Source organism: Equus quagga, chromosome 3, assembly GCF_021613505.1.
Source record: "Equus quagga isolate Etosha38 chromosome 3, UCLA_HA_Equagga_1.0, whole genome shotgun sequence".
Classification (NCBI taxonomy): domain Eukaryota; kingdom Metazoa; phylum Chordata; class Mammalia; order Perissodactyla; family Equidae; genus Equus; species Equus quagga.
In genome coordinates this window covers 143,821,119-143,834,407 of record NC_060269.1, presented here as the reverse complement: position 1 = coordinate 143,834,407, position 13,289 = coordinate 143,821,119, and the positions used below count along the sequence as shown (strand labels likewise).

The 13,289-nt window shown below is 41.4% G+C and overlaps 1 protein-coding gene across 6 annotated transcripts in view; it reads left to right on the top strand.

Moving 5' to 3' along the window:
* Window positions 1-13,289, top strand: part of CC2D2A (coiled-coil and C2 domain containing 2A) — a 116,047-nt gene that overhangs the window by 81,053 nt on the left and 21,705 nt on the right. For all 6 annotated transcript variants that reach the window (XM_046656590.1, XM_046656589.1, XM_046656591.1 and 3 more), the window contains 8 exons: window positions 820-1,023; window positions 2,561-2,653; window positions 3,551-3,642; window positions 7,036-7,203; window positions 10,411-10,516; window positions 10,715-10,824; window positions 12,083-12,179; window positions 12,650-12,748. In XM_046656590.1, coding sequence (XP_046512546.1) covers window positions 820-1,023; window positions 2,561-2,653; window positions 3,551-3,642; window positions 7,036-7,203; window positions 10,411-10,516; window positions 10,715-10,824; window positions 12,083-12,179; window positions 12,650-12,748 — 969 coding nt within the window. The remainder of the gene's footprint in view (window positions 1-819; window positions 1,024-2,560; window positions 2,654-3,550; window positions 3,643-7,035; window positions 7,204-10,410; window positions 10,517-10,714; window positions 10,825-12,082; window positions 12,180-12,649; window positions 12,749-13,289) is intronic.

Below are 13,289 nucleotides of genomic sequence, written 5' to 3'. Positions count from 1 at the left end.
AAAACACAGGGATTGCCTTCCTGACTTGTCTCTTGTTATGAACCAGGATTTTTGCAACAAGATCAACTTTCCCATCACAAAGCCCCAGCAAATCTCTGCTCCCTGGCTTTCTGTCTGCCCAGCAGGGAGCTACACCTAGCAAGCACCCAGCAGAGGGGCAAGCAGACACCTGGGCAGAGTGCAGCCCACACCTGCTCAGCCTCTCAGTGGCACTGAAGGCATCCTTTCTGTGACATTGTACAGGGGCACTGGGGGTTTGCCCGGATCCATCTCTGGCTCACTTTTCTCAATGACTAAGGCCATGAGGTACTGTTCAGAGACAGAAGAGCATGGCCATGGAGCCAAGTGGAGCTGATCAGCTGACCCTGAGGCCTTTATCTACATATGTGCATAAAAATAGTAAAAAGTTATATTTGAAAATATTCTTCAAATATATATATATTTGATTTCATATACACTGTGTATATGAGTAATCTTATTTGCAGTAGGCACCTACTAATACACTGATATAAATCTCTCATTTTTCAGTCTGTATATTTTCATAACATCCATTAGGGGAGAAGGCATACCAAAAATGAACCTCATAATTTTTATTTCTTTGTAAAAATGATTTGTGGTAGTTTTTATAGCTACTAAATGAATATAATAGGATCTTCCTCATTATTATGATATTTTAATGTATTTTGTCTTAAAATGAAATGCAGGATGTTTCAAGTCTTTCAGCCTAAAACTGTTAAACTTCCATTCCATTCCAGTGCTAGGTTTCTTTGGAGGAAATCTTTCCATCATCTAGAGTTTTGCATTTTCTGTTTTTCATAGGTTGCAACCAGTGGTGAGTCCTATGTCCCTGATTTCTTTCGACTGGAACAGCTACAACAGGAATTTAACTTTGTTTCAGATGAGGAATTAAATAGATCCAAACGATTCAGGCTTCTTCGTCTTAGAAGCCAAGAGGTGCCAGAATTCCGAAATTATAAGCAAATTCCAGTATATGACCGAGAAATTATGGAAAAGGTATTCCAGGTAAGAAGTTGCTATAGAGGCGTTAACAGAATAATAAATATTTGCTGTGCTGTTTGCTACTATTGCATATGTATTTTGTTTTTCTTGTTAGGTTCCTAGTAGCATATTGGTTTCTCTTTTACAGCACTTAACATAACCTTTCCATTATTTTTCTTAAATTCAATGTTTAAATAATCTCTTTGCCTTGATATAATGACATATAAACTAAGAAAAATTAAATTGTAGGGTTGAAAAATATTTCAAGTGTTAATATGGCAAATTACCCTGCCTTAGTCAGGAATTCAATGCCTCTTCAATTCAGTACTACAGGGCAAACTGGATGGAATTGGGGCACCCTTGGGTGGGTGGGGCAGGAAGGAAGCAGGGGACTATGGGTGGGGCTAGGGGTGCATCCTGGGCAGGGGCAGCAGGATACACAAAGGCTTGAGGGAGGAGGAATTAATATGCTTGTGTAGGTGGGGCAGGCCAGCAAAAGCCAGACAGATGGGTTTGTGTTTGATGAGGTAAATGGAGAGCCGTGAGAAATTAATACCAGCATGATTTTTCATGCAGAAACTACTCTTGGAGTATATTTTTAGTTACTTGGTTTTTCTTTGTATTAGTTTGGACTTGTGATTGTAAGTGATAAAAACCCAATTTGAACTACCTCAGGCACCAAGGGGAGTTTATTGGATGATGAAATCCCACAATAGGGTTAAATATCTAAGACGTGTGAGTGGCAGGAATTCATCTGTGCCTCAAGGACACTGGATCCAGGGCCTGAATTCTCCATCCTGTCTGGGCTTCCCTTGGTATGGTGGCTTCATCTTCCCCCATTTTGGACAGATTTCTCTACTTGGCTGCATGGTCACCATCATCATCCAAGTTCACATCTAGTAGCTTTAGCCAGGAGAGAGAGATGTGTCCTCTTGTCCCAAGTTTAAAAATTTGGGGAACAGCTCTTGAGTCATCCAGCCTGGGTTATGGGCCACCCTGGGCATTCAGCTGTGATCAGAGAAGCACTGAAGGAGAAAACGCAGCTCCCCGAAGCCCACATGGAATTTTATTGATAGAAAAAGAGAGGAAAGTGCAGTGAGTGGCCTAAGCAGAGAAAACCAAAAATACCCACTACTCTCCTCTAAGTAGGTGATCTAAGTCAGCTGCAGCCAGATGCTAAATTTTTGTAATTGCTTTACTTAACATAGAAAAGGCAAAAATTAATCAGAGGCTTTGGCTAAGTTGCTTGGTTGAATGTAGCATCTTGAACTATAGCAACTCTCTCTGTTGTCTCTGTGGCCTCTATTTCTTCCTGCATGAACATTTTAGCTTATAATTATTCTACGTATTTCTCTTCTACTTATAAGGTAGTTCAATCAACTGACTCTGAATCCTGGATACTGTATCAAAGGTCAGTTCTGAACCAAAAGTTGAGAAAAGTGGAAGAAACATTTAGAACCATCATTTACGACTTAAGCAACATATGATAAATAATTCTCTAATCTCAAGAGGAATGTGAGACAGTATATAAAATCATAAAATTATTCCTTTTTAACTTTAGGATTATGAGAAACGATTACGAGACAGAAATGTAATTGAAACCAAGGACCACATTGATACCCACAGGGCCATAGTAGCCAAGTACCTCCAGCAGGTAAGGAAAATCATTTTAAACAGTCCTCATGAGGGAAAAATAGCCAGCATCCTAAGACTGGGGAAGGAGGGTCTCTATTTTTTTAAGTACCTATGCGATACTTAAAAGTCACTTAACCCCTATAGACTTATTTTCTCATAATCACAGACATGAAATTACCAGCTATCTTCATCATTTGAACATATGAAAACACTAGGATGTATCTCAGTTTACTATCAGTGGTTATCTTACATGAGGTATGATTACAAGGGACTCAGTTTCTAAGTCCTGATTTTTCTAATATTTGAATGTTTGCATCATATCATCTTTGCAATAAAAAAGTTTTATAAATCACATACTAACCACCCCTATTCACCAAAAAGTTGAAATACCTTTTTGTTCTCCCTCCCTCCCTTCCTTCCTTCAATAAATTTCACTTGTAAGAAATGCTACAGTGACTACAGTACATTTTTCCCATCCAGTTGATCTGCCCTGTGGCTCATGTATAAAAAAACGATTTATGACATTTAAGAGGTCTTCTATTTAAAGAATAATTAACCAGTAAATCAGTGTGAATAGGGGAAGAACTTAAGAATCAGTTATGAAATGTGTGTTCTTAGAGACTGGTCCTATGTTTTATAATTGTTAATTCATTCCTTCAGCAAAATTTTACTATCTTATGTGACAGGAACTTTTCCAGGTCCAGAGAATACAGCTGTGAAAAAAAAAAAAAAAAAACAGAAAACCCTCTGCCTTTAGGGAGCTTACACAAGTGAGGAAAGCCGGATGATTTACAGTAGGAAGAGATCAGTGCTGTGGGGCAAAATAAGGAGGACTGAGCTGAGGTGACATTAGGGCGGTGAACTGTGAAGTTCTTAGAACAAGAACATTTTAAATAAAACTTATTTCTTTCCCCAGGTTAGAGAATCGGTGATAAATCGTTTCCTAATTGCAAAACACCATTTTCTTCTTGCTGATTTGATAGTAGAAGAAGAAGTTCCCAACATCAGGTAAAAACAAACCTTTTGCTATTTCTTATAAAAATTATTTTTACTGTATCATATTAAAATTTTCATGTAAATACAAGATTTTTATCATTGTATGGTATGCATTTGGGTCCTAATAATGCTGGAAACAGGTAAAACCTGATTGTCGCCTAATGATTACATTAGTTGAGGGGTTTCTGTTAGAACAAGTCACAGGAGATCCTCTCCATCACACTCCATAGATCCCACTCTTTCCAGGTCAACTCCACCAGCCTCTGCCATTTTCTCATTCCAGCCAAACTAATTTCCCTCCTGCACATACTTCTGCTTTCATCATCTCCCAATGCCAACTTTCCCTTACTCTTCCTTCACTGGACAGTGGGGGTGGCTGAGGACTAGTGCACTCAGGTTCTGGGTGGCAAGGGGAGGCCTGGTTCCCGCAGCACGGCTGGGAGGCAGAGAGATTCTGTGTGTCTGATGAGGGGTAAGGGCAGCGGGGAAAATGGGTATTTACAGAGAAGTTGGGAATTGACTGTATTTGCTTGATTGTCTCCCTGTCATTTAGAATAATCCTCAAATTGTCTCAACTTGGATGCATAACTTGGATGCATAAAAGATGAAAGATAACTTTCTATACTGGTGGTCTTGTGTAGTCCATTAACTTCTGTGATTAAATCTCTTGATCTCCTAAAAAAGGCTATTTCCTGTGCATGTACTTCCTCTTCACCACCAAGTTGGGAAGGAGACCAAAAACTGTGCTACCCTCTTTCTTTGGCTTTGCCATGTACAGAAAGGAGGCTGTGCCCACATAAATTCATGCAAACTCTCTTTCTTTATTCCAGGCCCAGAATCCAGTCACTGAATGTTTTGTTCAGTCATGAAAATTATACTTAAAATAGATGACGATTTTTCATGCTGTTTTTCCATTTCTTTTCTTTCTTTTTCTTTTTTCTGCTTTACTTTCTGCATTAAGTTCTGAAGGCTCAGGGTATGTTCTTTCTTCTTTTAATTTTGGTTCATTCTTACCTTTAAACTAAGATGTTTCTGTATTTAATGGTCCCAGCCACCAAGATGCTCCTATGCTGATTGCTTTGAGGGCAGCAAAGTCTCATGAGGAGAGCCACCTCTGGGGGAGGGAGGGAGTACTGACAAAGGAAGGGATGTGCCATGTTAGGACGCCTGGCAAAGGTGTCTCTCTGAGGCCCCAAAGTTGGGGTTAGGTAGGTGTCCTAGAAGAATGATTTAGAAGATGGGCTGTAATTTGTGATGATATGAATGGACCTTTGCATTGTGTTAAGTGAAATAAGTCAGAGAGAAAGACAAATGTTGTATGATCTCACTTATATGTGGAACCTAAAAGAGCTGAACTCATAAAAACAGAGAGTAGAATGGTGGCTACCAGGGGCTGGGGGGGTGGGGGAATTGGGGAGAAGTTATTTAAGGGTACAAACTTTCAGTTAGTAGATAAGTAAGCCCACAGCATAGTGAAGACAGTCAACAATTCTGTATTATAAACTTCAAAGTTACTAAGATACAATTAAGATACTAGGTCTTAATTGTTCTCACAACAAAAAAGAAATGATAATCACGTGATGTGATGGAGGTATTAGCTAATGTCAAGGGGGTAATATTACAATAGATAAATATATCAAACCAACATGTTGTACACCTTAAACTTACACAATGTTGTACATTAATTGCATCTCAATAAAAATAAACTTTAAAATAATAAAATGCAGATAATAAATCACATACACAGAAAAAGAGATTTGCAAAAATATAAAACAATGTCACTTTTCTGACACTGTTTTTTGTTTGGGACAAGATAGTTATTTTTCATATTTTACTTTGTGTTAAAATATAATGGGCTTATTTTTGTTTTAAATTAGTTAATAAATATATGTAAATATTAAAAAAGAAAAAAAAGAAGAAGCTGGACTGTGAAGTCAGAGTGATCTGAGTTTTTGAATGCCAGCTCCCCTCCTACTTAGGAGCCTTCAGCAAATCATACCACCTCTCAGAGCTTCTAGTTTCTTCATATGAAAAATGGGGTAAATATTATACCTGTAAGGATTAGAAATATTATATGTAAGCTACCTAGCACTCTGTTTGATTCACAGAAGGTGCTGGTAAATAGCAGCTATTCTGCTCTGTGGGACAGAAGACCCTGGAGAACAAACAGGAGCAACAGCTCCTGGAAGCCCCTTGGGGGCTGTCATCTCCCAGCTGGCATTTGCCTCTTGGAAAGAGGGCTCCAGTCAAGGAGGCTGTTTGGCCAGCTCCAATACTTGCAGGGAAGCAGAGAAGTGTGAGCATTGCAGCCTGGGGCCAGCTCCGCACAGCTGGCTTTGTTCTGTGCTGTTTGGCATAGTCAGTAATGTCAGCTTCCAGATACAAAGTCATATCTGTGTTTCTGTTTAGTCTCTGGGCCAGAATTAAATAGTTTGCTCCACGGCCCTATCTCCTGTGATTCACTGACCATGTTGCTTTCATCTTCCCGGAAGTGTTTCTTGGATATCATCTCAGTGAGAGGTAGAGAGATATGAGAGAAGGCGCCTCCCCACCCCCCGACTCCCCGCCTTCCTCCTATCCCCACCTCCTCCTCCTCCTCCAGCATAATCTCTGGCATCATAATCATTGTCAGCATCCCAACTTATTACCATTTTAGGGCATCTGCTAATGCTAGACCAGTGCCAGATGCTTTGCATACACCTCCTCACTTAATCCTCTCAACAATCCTAAGAGGTAGGTATTATTATCCCCATTTTACAGATGATGAAACAGAGACTTAAAGAGGTGAAATAATTTGCCCAAAGTCAAAGAGCGGAGCCAGGATTCAGACCCAGTTTTGTCTAACTCCAGGGAGCGAGGTGTCCCAGGAAGTGCCCCCAGAAGGCTGTAAACATCAACTGTCACATAAATGGAGCAGGCTAACAAGGGCTCAAGGGGCTTAGGAGAGGGGGCGCCCCTTCAGCTGCTGTGGCTGGGCCTCTAGAGAAGAGGACAGACTGGCCTTGAAGGGTGGGTAAAACTGCAGCCGAGTGGGCAGATGAGGAGGAAGGTGGAGGGAGGCATTCTACATGCAGGACTGGCACAAGCAAAGGCAGAGTGGGAAAGCTGGTGCACGTCTGAGGCACTGGGAGTGAGCAAGGGCAGAGAGCGAGGCAGGAGGTGCAGGGAGGGGCCAAAACACGCTTCTCTTGCTCTGATCAGTAGCAGCTAAAATAAATGTTAATAATCTATGCAGTAGGATCTCCCCCATCTTGGGAGAAGGTCTTGACAATTTCCACCCTTCTTAAAAAGACAGAGTTTTTCAGAGGCCAGTGAGGGACCTTGGGGCAAAGTTTGGGAAACTGTCCCATGACTTTCCAGATCTTTCTTTCCCTTAGAGTCCTAACTCTGTTCTACAATTATTAGCATTTTGGGCCTGAGGCTTTTCAAGCTGGCAGAACAAAAGCGACCACTGAGGCCAAGGAGAAAAGGTCGGAAGAAGGTGACAGTTCAAAACCTGTCTGATGGAGACATAAAGCTGCTGGTGAACATTATCCGGGCTTATGACATTCCGGTGAGGAAGCCAATCACAAGGTGAGAGCCCTCCATACAGCCTGGGATGGAACGTGCAGGACCCCAGCCAAGTCGATCGCTTCTTTATGCATGTCTGCTCTCACTTATAACATAGTCATTGTTCTGTGGGGGCCGAGGGGGTTCTTGCTGAAGTCAAGGCCCTGTTGGTTGCAAGTAACAGAAACAACTCGATCAATTTAGGCTAAGGTGGGGATTTATTGGGAATATCTCAGAACTCAAGGACAAGCGGTACTGCTGAACTACATGGTAGACTGTAAAGATTAAGATGGTTTCTTCTGAGGCCCCATTGTCTCTCTTGCTTGCTTCCCTCCATGAGTTTGCTTCATTCTTCTCCATCAGATGGAGGTGATCCCTCCTGTCAGGGTACCACACACCAAGCGTCAGCTTCCAAAGATCCGAACTTGGGTAAGGTGTTGATCCAGTCTAATTACCTATAGCCAGGGAGCAGGATCACCAGGACCATCCTGAAGGTGGGGAAGTGGGTGAGAGCTGAGCAGCTACCCAAAAGGTATATGTCTTAGGTTCTGAAACGTGCTAAGAGCATAAAAATGTGACTTCCCTTTTATCTGCTTAGAGAAAGGAGTTATGTCTACCACATTTCCGTACACTGGGGGCAGTGGGGATCCCTTAACCATAGGTAAGGTGAGCCTGAGTTTCTTATACCCTTAGAGAACAGAGGTAGAAGGACCAAGAATTAAAACTTCTTTTTGTGGGTGCCCTTGCCAGCATCACGAGGGAAGCTGTCATTTATTGTACATTCACCATGTCCCAGGCACTATGCTAGGCACTTTCATACGTATTATTTCACTTACTTCTCATTACTATTACTATCTCCATTTTACAAAGGGGAAAATGGAAGTAAAGGAGTGTAAGTGGCTTGCCCAGGGTCATCCAGCACTGTCTGATGCACAGCAGAGCATCATTCTAGCCTTTGGCATCTTCTTTCCTCTCTGGCTTCTTCCCTTTAAATTTATCCCTCACCCCTCACCCCCCATTTTGCCCTATTTTTTTACTGACTGATTCTTTCATCCATGATAGAACATCTGATTATCACCAAATATTCCCAATGTTTTGTTGCATGTAAATGTCCACTTAAGCCCTAGAATCTGTGCCACAACATTGCTTCCTAGAGCCATGGCTCGAACCTTTCACCTTGATTGCACCAAAGTTCAACTGTGTGGTGAAAAGCTGTTTTTTTGTGTGTGTGTGTGTGAGGAAGATTGTCGCTGAGCTAACATCTGTGCCAATCTTCCTTTTTTCGCTTGAGTAAGATCATCGCTGAGCTAATATCTGTTCCAATCTTCCTCTATTTTATGTGGGATGCCACCACAGCATGTCTTGATGAGCGGTGCCAGGTCTGCACCCAGGACCTGAACCTGCAAACCCTGGGCTGCTGAAGCAGAGTGCACGAACTTAACCACTACACTACTGGGCTGGCCCCCTGAAAAGCTGTTTTTTTAAAGAATATCTAGGTGTTTCTCTTATTTTTGGTCTCTGTGGAGTTTTTGGGTTTTTTTAATAACAATTTTATTGCAGTAACATTGGATTATAACATTATATAGCTTTCAGAAGTACATTGTAATATATTTCAAATTCTGTGTAGATTATATCATGTTCGCCACTCAAAAACTAATTATAATCCATCACCTCACACGTGAGCCTAATCACTCCTTTTGCCCTCCTCCCTTCTCCCTCCCCCTATGGTAACCACCAAACCAATCTCCGTTGCTATGTGTTTGTTTCTGTGGAGTCTTTTTTTAAGTGTTAAGCCAGTTCATTCAAATAATTACAAGGAAACACAGTCAATCTTATGTATTATACATTTCAGTGTAGACTCATCAAGACAGCTCAGATATCAACTCTGGCATTAAGCCTGCCCTAATCTCAGCCCTCTCCCCTTGCAACTAAACTGAATAGGCTTTTTCAACTCCCTCTCTGTACTCTTATTGCCCATACCCATCCTTCTAGTCTGACATGTATCCCACTGTATTAGGATTATTTGTTTACACGTTTGCTGTCTATTCTAGTCTGAGCTGAAGTATCTCATTTGTCTTTGCAGCCCCAGAGTCTAACACAGGGCCTGAAGTATATAGTAGGTACTTAACAAATGTTTGTGTAATGATGTAATTGAGGGTGGACCAAAGAGAAAAAGGTTTTCTCTGGCAGCTGCTGTGTTCAATGTTCCACTTTTACTGTCTCATACTTTGTCTGAAACCTTTATCTGTAAAAAGGTAAGACGGTCTGGTAGAAAGAGACAATTTGTACTTTGCCCCATCATGATCGTGAAACACATAGTAAACCATAAAGTTCAAAACAAATATGCAAGTGGGTTATTAGGATGAGGGGAAGGTATCTTGGAGAGGCTCTTGGAGAGGACCTTCATTTCTTCGTTGAAGAATGGCAGCTCATGGGCCTGGCCCCATGGCCAAATGGTTAAAGTTCTGCGTGCTCTGCTACTGTGGCCTGGGTTCGTGGGTTTGGATCTCGGGTGCGGACATACTCCACTCACTAGCTATACTGTGGTGGTCTCCCACATACAAAATAGAGGAAGACTGGCACAGATGTTAGCTCAGGGCTAATCTTCCTCAAGCAAAAAAAAAAAGGAGGAGGATTGGCAATGGGTATTAGCTCAGCGTGAATCTTCCTTGGCAAAAAAAAAAAGGAATAGTACCTCAAAAGAAAAAGAGGATAAGATCCATAGATATTAACTCAAGCTAAGAATCCCCGGCCTCCCTTTCCTAGCAAGGCTTGGCAGGCCCAGAGAGAGATGTCTTACCTGGGTACGTAGCTCAAGGTTGCTGGAGAGTGCAGGTTCAAAGGAAATACAGTGGGAGAGGGCCAGAATTGGATGGAGACAGGGCAGGCTGGTCAGGAAGCTCAGGATTCTGCTACCTGAAAGGGATGAGGCTCCCATTTATGGGGCAAAAGGAGGGTCTCCACTCAGGCACTCCCTGGGAGAGGAGAAGAAAGAGGACTCTCCTCTGTTCAAACCAGACATGCAGGCCTAGGGATAGGTGTTCAGGAGGCTCGTGTAATCACTAGGTGACTGGAGAGGACCAGAGCATACTAAAAGACTTTTGAAGCAGCAATGCGCTTAGAGTATCTGTCCTCCACCACCAGGACCATACATCTTTGGAGAAACCATCTGCTCGGTATGTAATGAGACTTTCCCTGTCATTTATTTCTTTCATACATTTTCCCTCCCAGCAAATTCCAGCAGCCACCGAGATCTTCAAGGACTTTCAGCGAAAAGCAAGCTGCTTCTCCAACCACACACAGTCCAACCCACAGTGCTGACTACCCCCTCAGCCAGGTGAAATACCCAAATGCTGGATCTCCATTTAGAAGCTTGCCCTTACGTTTTTAAGAATTGCCTAGAAACTTCATAGTCTGTTTTCTGCCTCATTTTCTTTGGAAACATACTCTTTAATAAACACAATCTATCTCTACTAAGAGAAAAATAATTCAGCTAACTGTTAATGGGCTTTTAAAATTTGCTCTTGATTTTAAGGTTTTAGTACGTCCTTTTGTAGAAGTTTCTTTTCAACGAACTATTTGCCATACAACTACGGCTGATGGGCCAAACCCTAGCTGGAATGAAGAACTTGAACTTCCATTCAGGTAAGCCTATTTCCCTCTTTAAAGAACTACAGGATATTTTGAAGAAATGTGAGAGAAACGGAGGCTCAAAGGAAAATGGCTAATGGAGTCCTGACACCAAGTATCACGTTTTTCCTCTTGTACCACAATTGGCTGCAACAAAGAATAAAATTGGAAAATGTCCAGCTTTTGAAACTCCAGTTCATTGTTGGGACATCCCACTCCTCCCCAGGCTTTAGCTTTGTATAGCCCAAAGCTTCCCATTCCCTTAACCTGACGGCTCCTACAATGCTTTTTCTTTCTTCCTTGTCTCCCCAACTCTAGAAGCTTGACGTAAATTTGAAACTCTCTAATTCTCATAAATTTTGCTTTCTCCCTCACTGGAAATACATAGACATTTTAAAATTTTGATTAAATGATTTTAGATATTTAAGACATTATTTCAGATCTTGAAACAACCTTAGAAATTATCTAGTCCAACGCTCTACTTTTATAGAAAAGAAACTAAAACCCAAAGATGGAAGGTGACTTGCTTAAGGCCAAATAGTAAATTAGAGACAGAGCAAGGATTAGAACTAGTTAAGTAAGAAGAGACAGACAGATACCACTGTCCTATATGGTACAAACAAAAAGAATGAGAAAACATAAAGGCAAATGCTCAACAAAATACATGCAGTAGCCCAGTTGCAAGCCAAGCCATAGAGTGGCCTGCTTGGGCCAGGGCTGGCTGGACTCAGAGTGGCTGATGTTACAGAAGATGAACCTCACCCCTGCATTGTTACTCATCTATGGGGAAAGTGAGTGGTAGGCAGGGGCCATTCAACCAGCCATATAACAATAGGAGGTTTATGACTGGGGAATGCTCTGCTGGAGAAGCACCTTCTAGAACCCAGTTGCTTATGAAGTCCACAAAGGAGCACCAGTGTCAGCTGGAGACTGTGTAGGTAGCCCGGCCCCTGAGCCAGCTCAGCCCTAGCCAGCTCCCCATGGGGGCGGGGGAGATGATGTGAGACTCACCAGGACACCCCAGCAGATGGGGTTTATCTCTCTGAATGGAGCCTCTAGTCTAGTGCCCTCTCCATTTAAGCTCAGGTATTATGTGTTATGTAGGTAGGTATTATATTATTTCTGTACAAGATAAACCCTTGGATTGAAAGCACTGCTTTTAATCCACATATTTATGCTCATATTTGGTATTTTTCAAATTTTGACATTTGAGTGCTCATTATTTTTACTTTGCCCATTTTCATGGTCCCTGGTCACATGTGCCCATTTGCAGGGCCCCTAATGGAGATTACAGCACGACCAGTTTGCAGTCAGTGAAAGACGATGTGTTTATTAACATTTTTGACGAAGTACTATATGATGTCTTAGAGGTAAGTTCACAGTTTTAAGGAAGATGTCTATATTCATTTTCATATCCTCTACCCACTATAAGTCCCTAACACGTTTTCCATCTGTCTTGTGTTTGAAATGTTGGAAACTTGACATGCATAAACAAGGAAAAGAAGGGTGGAAGAGAACTAGCTTTTTTATTTTCAAATTAGCGTATGCTATGTTCTAGGAATTGTACTCAGTGTTTCACATACACTGTCTTATTTAATTCTAGAATAACCCTATGGGGTAGATTGTTAAATCTCCAATTTATTGATGAGGAAACTGAGGTTCAGAGAGGTTAAGTGACTTTCCTAGGGTCACAAAACCATTAAGTGTCTGAACCAGAAGGTGACAGGTCTAACGTAGTCCACGTGCTTTCAGCTAAAATCCTGCTGTTTTCCTGCTGCCAAATTAATTAAATAAGCGTCTGGAGTTCTCAAACAATTATTACTTCCCACCCCTCCTTTAGGATGACCGTGAAAGAGCAAGTGGAATCCACACACGTATTGAGAGACACTGGTTGGGATGTGTGAAAATTCCTTTTAGTACGATATATTTCCAAGCAAAGGTAAGCATCCAAAGTCAGAATTCCATGGGAATAGGGAACTGCTCTATCCATTTTTTCTGTTAAAGCTTTTTTCATGGATATATATCCTTACCACTGAGAGAACCTATGTGCAAAGTCACCCTTGGAAAGATAAAAACCACGACATAAAGGCATTGACTTTCTGTCATATTGTCATGACTTATTAAACATCTGTCTTCTGTAGAATTAGTAGTTAATGTACGACTGTTCCAATCTCAGAATTTTTAAAACATTTAAATAGAAGTGAAGAATAAGGTAGAACAAAGTGGAAACTTGTCAAAATGACAAAAGTGGAGTGGATAGCTCCCTAAAAGTAACTTGAAGAAAACAATCAGGACAGGTGATGGCCCATTTAATCAAGTGCATCTCACCAGTGTTTCCAGATTCCTCACTATTTCAAACACGAAAAATGGTCAGTAGAGACTCTGTTCAACTAAGACACCCTTCTTCCAGAACATAACTATTTTGCTTAAGAGGATCCATTAGGTTAACAACTCTTGAATGACTTAGTGGCTCTAATCTG